Source organism: Cyprinodon variegatus, unplaced genomic scaffold, assembly GCF_000732505.1.
Source record: "Cyprinodon variegatus isolate N-32 unplaced genomic scaffold, C_variegatus-1.0 Scaffold114, whole genome shotgun sequence".
NCBI lineage: Eukaryota > Metazoa > Chordata > Actinopteri > Cyprinodontiformes > Cyprinodontidae > Cyprinodon > Cyprinodon variegatus.
Window position 1 is genome coordinate 1,000,737 of NW_015150567.1, and position 8,526 is coordinate 1,009,262.

At 36.2% G+C, this 8,526-nt stretch overlaps 1 protein-coding gene across 4 annotated transcripts in view; it reads left to right on the top strand.

Moving 5' to 3' along the window:
- The window catches only part of LOC107085039 (multiple C2 and transmembrane domain-containing protein 2-like), an 80,228-nt gene that overhangs the window by 64,455 nt on the left and 7,247 nt on the right, over positions 1-8,526 (top strand). For all 4 annotated transcript variants that reach the window (XM_015375168.1, XM_015375171.1, XM_015375169.1 and 1 more), the window contains 2 exons: positions 568-687; positions 7,707-7,820. In XM_015375168.1, the coding sequence (XP_015230654.1) occupies positions 568-687; positions 7,707-7,820 (234 nt within the window). The remainder of the gene's footprint in view (positions 1-567; positions 688-7,706; positions 7,821-8,526) is intronic.

Consider the following 8,526-nt stretch of genomic DNA (forward strand, 5'->3'; position numbering starts at 1 on the left):
TATATAGATATATCTATATAAACAACATTTCGGCCAAATATGTGTTTTTTTTTTAACTATTATTAACTTTGAATAACTGTAGACTTTTCCGTGAATTAGCTGAGCAAAGACCTAATTGAGCCCAACAGTGAGTGAATTCTTGCTTGCTGTTCTGCTACATTAGCTTGATATACAGTGTGTAAGACAGGGTGCGAGACAGGGTGCCTGACTGTCTGTACTTCCCACAAAGACTCTTTGTTGTCAGACAATTGCTCGCTAACGCCAAAATTGGCTTATACAGCAGGGACTGAGCTTGTAACGTGCAGGTCTGCTGTCTGTTTTAATGTTTAAAGTTATGTTTGACAAAATGAGGTCAGATTACTGACATTCTTGTACCGACTACAACCATTCATCCTTAACGGGGGGAAGGTTTGATGTCTCTCTATTCGAGTGTATGTTTCTTGTTGATTAGAAGTCAGATATCTCACAAACACCCCGTTATTTTAAATACCGGAACCACAGCTGTTTTTTCTATGTCAGTAATGCAGTATTTTTGTTCTCTGTGTGTTTATTATCTGTATCTTTCAGGCTCTGGCCAGGAATGTGGCGCGTGTACGAGCGATTTACGCGGCTATCACGTCTACTCTGCAGTACATCAAAAGCTGCTTCCAGTGGGAGAGTGTTCAGAGGAGCCTGCTGGCCTTCCTGGTTAGTGCTTCCACTTCTTATCAACACACTATCTGCATTTCTCTCTCGTTTTTTCCCTGCAAAGACAACCGCAGTCTGGCCAACCCTTACTTGAACTCTCCCTGAGAGAATCTTAATCAATGCAGCGTTGGGTTCAGCATAAACACCGTTGGCTAGCTCTTTGTTGAAGTGGACGCTCTCAGTGTTGCATGTCTCCTGGATGCAGATTTAAGCCTCAGCTGGAGAGAGCGGCGTCCCAGTGGAGTCGAGATGGCCTATTTTCGTTCTGCCTTCCTGACAACTCATTAACCCTGCGTCCAGTCTGTGCACGGTTTGATTTGAACCCCCCGTTATTCAGCCTGAGTTTCAATTAGGAAGCTCTTCGGAGATATGACCGTTTCTCCCTCCTGCGTAATGCTTTTGTGTAGACAGAAACCCGAACGCAGGCTGTGAGTCGTACAATTTAAACTGCAAATTAAAGTGTGGCCAGATATTTTTGTCATTTCTTTCTCTCCAAGATCCCAGTCGATGAAGATGACATACAGCAAGTTTTTCATTAACAATTCAAGCAATCAAGGTCACAGAAAGTTCTTTTTGTTTTTGCGGTTCCCATCCCATAGATGGTGCTAAAGGTTTGCTCTCAAAGGGTGGAGCCCCCCCCCCCTTCAGGGCTGACGTCTTGCCAGTAGCCCAGTTTGCTCAGTTCTCTCAAAAAAAAAAAAAAAGAACAGAAGCTGTAGTAGAGCTGTAATCTGATTGGACTCATGCATTTAGTCTTATATGGCCATAAATGCATCAAACAGGAAGGGGTCAGAGGTCAGTGTGGGGTTTAATCAGAAACCTCTTGAAAGGGAAATATTTAATCTGCATTAAAACACACAATGTAATGGAAAACAATATATTTAAGGAAAAAAAAAACATAAGTATCCCCTTGCATTCACATTTTATTTTAAAGTGGTGTTAATCGTCCCGTTTTAACTGACAGTCGAGGCACGTATTGGGAAGCAGGAATCATCCAAGCAAAAATCAGAGCAATATACAGGACACATATCTTGTGTTTGCATCGCAGCGTTTGAAAGACAGTACCATCTGTACTCCTGTTTTCACACTAATGCCCACTGCCTTGTCAAGCATCGGTGAGAAGAGATAAATGGCCGCCCAATCCCGCCACATAAGCATAATGCATCAAAGCTTCACTCTCCAACACAGGATGCAGTGATGAACCACCTGTACCATCTGCCGGTTGTCACACAAGAAGTTGAAATGTGCCTTAAATCAGCAAGACACCTTAATCCTGACAGCTGAGGTCCTCCCCCTAAACGCTAAAATTAAAAAAAATAAAGTGTTTTCAGTTTACCTTTTGGGCAAAAGTACCTCCTGACTTCCCCGGGTCTCGTAACTGGGCTGGTATTCACTGTGAATTTGCGCCCACATAACAGTCATATTTAAAATGTGTCTCTCATTATGAGAACACTAATTATCAGTTTTAATTTCCTGCATTTGGTTTCCCAATTATGTTTTACACCTATTGCTTGCAGGAAGGCACTCTGGGGTTCCTGTAGGAGTTAGGAATAATTTGCAGCGTTGTTGACTATGCATTATAGTTGGGTAAAAATAAAATATCTTTAAGTTGAAAAGGTTTGATCAGGAAACAAATGGGAAACCAAGAACATCAATATAACATCTAATGCTCATCTTTCCCAACCTTCTTTTTATTCCTGGTGGGCTGCTGGGTGAGATGCCATCAGCATCTTAATGGGTGTTTATGACCATCTTTTCACACGTAGACACAAAGTTTTTAATGTTTAATACCTTAATACACTGTAAAAAAAAACCTAAAAAAAACCTATATAATGTACTTAAAAAAAATAAGGTAACAAATTGCGCTCTGTTGGTTCAGGAAGAGAAACTAGGTAAATTCTGTGTAACATTTCAATAGAATAACCTGGAAGGATTTTCTTCTCAGAAAGGCCTCAGGTTGGGATTAAACTCATGATCTCTGTGCTCCAAGGCAGTAAAAACAAACTGCAGCATCATCCAAGTTCTCTTCAGCACTTGTTTGCGCTGCTTAACAAACAGGGTTGCACACTTAGAGCATGATGATTAGATTCGATTTAGTAAAATTCAACTTTATTGTCATTACACAGGTACAAGGCAACTAAAAACAGTTTAGGTCTAACCAGAAGTGCAATAGCAGCAGGTGCAGGATAAATAATGGTTCCATAAATACAGGACATGGGTTCTACTGCATAAGTATAGCGATGAATACCATTATAAATAATGAATATAATATATAAATCACTAGTGTTATGAACTAAATTTACAGCTGGATATGTACCGAATATAATATACAGGTTTATATTACTATAAAAAAAGGTTTTTACAGTTATGTACAATAGCATATATACAGACGGGTTTTACTGAATTGCCGCAAAATTGCAGAACCTGGAGAGACCGTGAGCCTCGAGATTTACTCGCGCCGCCATCTTGGTCTTTACTCTTCAATGAATCAGAATAAGAGGTGCTGAACTGCACATGCAGTTTTTTTAGTGTGTGAAATAAGTGGGCATACACTGGAAAAATTTTCTAGAAATAAATACAAATTTCTTAAACTGTAGTAGTGTATTTACCCTTAATTTGAGTAGGTAAATTAGATAGTTTGCCAATGGAATTAGTATTTTTACTCTTAAAATAAGATATTTAGATAATGTGCACTTGAAATGAAACAATGCAATTGTATTTTCTTATTTTAAATGTAATTTATCTTGTTCTATTTGCAAAATATCTCTTTTAAGTCCTCAATTCAAGAACCAATGCAGTTATTTTAAGACAAAATGACTTATCTAGATTTAGTTTTTTTTTTTTCCGGTGTCTTGTAGGTGATTGCAAAGAATGCATCACAAATTTTAAAATGTGCAAACTGGTGTGTTTTGACCAATCAAGTGAAGCCCTGCAGGCAGTTAGAGAGTGGAACTAAACGAAAGATGACGTTCAAAACCATGAAGCTGGAGGAAACAAGGATAGAAATGATTTTCAAAAATGGTTATAATTAGGGCTGCAACTAAAGATTCATTTGCAAATTGAATAATCTGTCGATTTTTTTTTTCAATTAATCGATTAACATTCGGTTAGCAAAAGGTTCCTTAAAAAATAGTTTTTGAGAAACTAAACCGGATGAAACTAAAACTTTTACATTTTTGGAGTTCTGGATAGAATATATTTTTATCTTAAATGCAAACTGTTTCCATATTCTTTTACAATTTTGGTATAACTGCTCTAAGTAGGTCGCTCTATCAGCTAAAGGCATGTTTTACAGTCTCTATACTCCAGTTAATGATTAATCGATTTATAAATGAGTTGATAATTATTTAAATAATCAATTAATGATTAGTAATCCGATTGTTTCAGCCCTAGTTGTAATCCTAAATATTTATAAAGCACTTTACATAGTTGACCCATAGCTAAGTGCTACTAGCAATAGCAATGAAAAGGTTAAACTTAAAGATAGGATGAAAAGCTACTTAATAGGAGGAATAGAGCTTTAGCTATTTCACGATGAGGTTATCTGGACGGTTATTGTTAATGAACCCCATTAAAACGTCATATATTGTTCAGTCTAATCCAAGAACCCACCATAGCAACCGCCTTAGCAACCAAACAAAACCCGTGATGTCACACCAGGTGATCAGTTCTCATCTGACAGGAGCTTGAGAGATTTGTTTTTTATTGACACGTTTTTTGATGTTATTATCCGTGACTCAGAGATGTGGAGCAATGCATCGCTCTCAGGTTGGTTGATTCTTTATGTGGCCTGAAAAAAACCCTAAAAATGTTTATTATCATGACGAGATGTCGGACATATGGATCAGGAGTTTGGACCCGTTAGTCGACTGGATTCTGTTCCTGATCTGTTAAAATACTCACTTGACAGAGATTCAAAAGTATTTTTTCATCGCTATCCGTTTCAGTGTGTTTATCCGCCATGTTGGCTAACCAATCAAACGGTTTAATATCTTTATGTTTAAAGGTGGTGAACTGAAAACCCTCTAGCTGCCCAGTAAACTAAATTCTTTACTTTTTTTCAATGTCAATAAAGTAATAAAAGGAGTTTAACAAGCCCCACATCAATCCTTGAATTTCACTGAAAGTAGCTCACTGGAAAAAATCGAAATCTAGATAAGTAATTTTTTCTTAAAATAAGTGCATTTGTTCTTTAATTGAGGAGGTAAAAGAGACATATTGCCAATTTAACAAGACAATTTACGCTTAAAATAACAAAAAAAACAATTGCATTGTCTTATTTCAAGTACATATTCTCTAATTATCTTATTTTAAGAGTAAAAATACTCATTCCATTGGCAAACTATCTTATTTACCTACTTAGAATAAGGATAAATACACTTAATTTAAGACATTTTTACTTATTTTTAGATCGTTTTTGCAGTGCTGGAGCAGGAAGTGGTCATTTATGTTCACAGCCGTTTCCCCACTCAGGAATATCCCTTATTCGGTTGTTCATTAAAATTAGTAGAAATCAGACAATATTGAATTCATGTGTTTGCTTAGTGAGTGTGTGAGCTCTATGTGGGATGCCTTTGTTTTTTGAGACAAACTCTTCCCCTAACACTTGTTTGAAAGTGTTTGGAGTTCAGTAGCTCTCCTAACCTTTTCTCTTTTTCTCCTCCAAGTATTTTCTGAGATCTGGATAATATTCCCAGATCCCCTTTTTTTTACTGCTGAAGTCTATGTAATGCCTTTCAAGTTGAAATGAGCTGCAATTATCACAATCTGTATGATCTGAGTATCCGTTTCCACTAAAGCGTGACTTGGTTTCCCTCACAATCCAGGCTCTCTCAGTCCTCCCTAATAAAACATAACCCTGGCAACGAGAAACCACCTCCACCTCCTCTCCACGGCTCTGCTCTGGCTTATGATAACACAGAGAAGAGTGCTCGGCACATTAAAGCCAGCGCTGCTGTCGGCGGCTGTAGACAGGAGCAGTCTGATCTGATAACTTTTATGTCCAGTGGTGCCTCTGAGGAGAGTGATGTCTTTACCAGATGTTCTCCTCTTTTTTTATTAGCTCAAAATAAAAAATAAAAACAGGTCATTTAAAACCCCCAAACATGTATTTTTATTTTCTCTCTGATGTTTTGGGCCCAGCTTGCTTATCTGCACTGCAAAAATGATCTAAAAATGAGTAAAAAAGTCTAAAAGTAAGTGTATTTACCCTTAATTTGAGTAGGTAAATAAGATGATTTGCCAGTGGAATGAGTATTTTAACTCTTAAAATAAGATAAATAGATATTATACACTTGAAATAAGACAATGCAATAGTGTTTTTCTTATTTTAAATGCAAATTGTCTTGTTCCATTGGCAAAGTGTCTCACTTACCTCCTTAATTTAAGAAAAAATTACTTGAGATTTACATTTTTTGCAGTGTGACATGAATATTTGACAGTAGCATTTAGATCTTGAACTGGAAAAGCTGGATTACTTTGCAAGAATCTAAAAACCGCATCATTTATTTGCTGATTTCTATTATAAATGTGTGCAAAGCTGCTTATTAAGAAAAACACAATTTCAACAATAAAGTTTTCGATTAAATATGAAATGCATTTTAAAAAATACCAATACGTTTGTTTACTAGATAACTCAATAAACGACCCTCCTGCAGCTACTTCCTGTCATCGTCTTTGTCTTTTTTACTAAATAGCAAAGTCTCGCTGATGATCATGTGTTTTAATGGGTAAAAATAAGGAAAAAAAGAGATTTCATAGCAGTTTTGCGAAATAAACAATTTTCCATATCTCACTCTGATAACATTTTATTGCAAAAAAAAAAAGATACTTATCAAAATGTGCACATTTCCATTCAGCAAATTCCATAATTTGAATTTGCAGCTGATGATTTACAGACTGGCTTTTGGTTTCTTTTATAGCTGCATATCTTTAGAGACCTTTCTTTATAATTAGACTGAATTTGAAGTCTGTTTTTAAAGTGAATTTAACTTGTTTCTATGGAAGAGGATTAGGGCCACTGAAAAAAAAAGTAAACTGATTTTTAAATTTTATTTCAGTTTAACATGGGAAAAAAGTCAGAATTCTGAGATTAAAGTCAGAATTCTGACTTTTTTCTCAGAATTCTGACTTTATTCTCAGAATTCTGACTTTTTTCTCAGAATTCTGACTTTTTTATTGTCAGAATTCTGAGATTAAAGTCAGAATTCTGACTTTTTTCCCATACTATACTGAAATAAAATAAAAAAAATCAGTTAACTTTTTTTTTTTTCCAGTGGCCCTAATCCTCTTCCGTATGTTTCATATGCTCCGATCTAAACTAAAGTTATAGGTTTAGGATCAGTGTCCGTCTACATTTTATTCATTTTCTTATTCATCAGGTAACTAATTATTTGCTCAAATCTCAAATACATTTCAATATGCATGAATTTTTGCGGAAACCTTGTAATAGTTCTTTTTACTTTATGTTTGCATTCTAGTTTTTGTTGTTCAAAAACTTTCACTGGAAAAAGGATCTAAAAATAAGTAGAAATGTCTTAAATTAAGTGTATTTACGCTTAATTTGAGTAGGTAAATGAGATAGTTTGCCAATGGAATGAGTATTTTTGCTCTTAAAATAAGAAAATTTGATAAAATGCACCTGAAATAAGACAATGCAATTGTGTTTTCTTATTGTAAGTGTAAATTGTCTTGTTCCATTGGCAAAATTTGTCTTTTACCTACTCAATCCAAGAACAAATGCACTTATTTTAAGGAAAAAACAACTTATCTAGATTTCGATTTTTTTTCCAGTGTTGATATTCACTCAAAGCTTTAAGGTGCACAGGATGTGTAATAGCAATTAGGCGTATGTTCCTAATGTCACCACTTAAGCGAGGGTTTACTGCAGCTAGAGTTGGTCATGGTTTATGTTTAGAGCTAAGATGATTCCAAGATGCTACTCATCAGATCAACCGTTAGCTCAGGATGTCTCGTCCTCCTTCTCTTTGGCTGTGCTAATATTTCCATTCCTCCTGCAGATTTTTCTGCTCACGGTGTGGTACTGGGATTTCTACATGCTGCCCTTCTTCCTGGTTCTGCTCATCACATGGAACTACTTCCAGGTCCGCTCTGGACGAGTCAGTCAAGACGTGGTGAGTCCAGATAGAGCCCTGCCTTCAGCTTTGAAATGTTGCCTACTTTTCTCCACTCTTTTTTTTTTTATCATGTTAAAAATGAGCCCCAATAAACCGTTTTTTTTAATGCTCAAAATCAGATGCTCATACGTTGCCATAGCAACCGTTGGAATATGCCAGTAAGTGTTAATTAAAAATAACAGGATACAAAAGCACAGAAAGCCCACTAAATAGGCTGATATAATAGATTATTATATCGGGAGCTATTTCACAGAGCTTGCCCTTTACGAGCGCAGCTTTCCCTGTCCTCAGTTTTTGTCCCTCCTCAGCTTCACTGGTAATTTGGCAGCAGTTTGGCTCTTGTTTTGGCACTAAATCGAAAAAAAAACGTGTTCATTCTCTCTTCTGAAAAAGTCATGTTTTTTTTTTCTTTCTTAGAGTTAAACTGCTGTGATTCTCCAGAGAAAAAAAGCCCCTCATGTCGACATATCAGCACAGACTGTGACGCTTAGATCTTAATTTGAAGTGTGTTCAGGATATATTCAGTCACTGATTTATATTTTCACCATTTTGCTTTATTTTGTGAATAATCAAGGTTTTTTTTTTGACCAAGTAATACAGTATTTACCAGATAGAAATAAACTGTAACGAGAGGAAGGAAAGATTTTACTCAAGTTAGACCATCACAGCTTTAATGCTACGTTCACACCGGACGCAGCAAGAG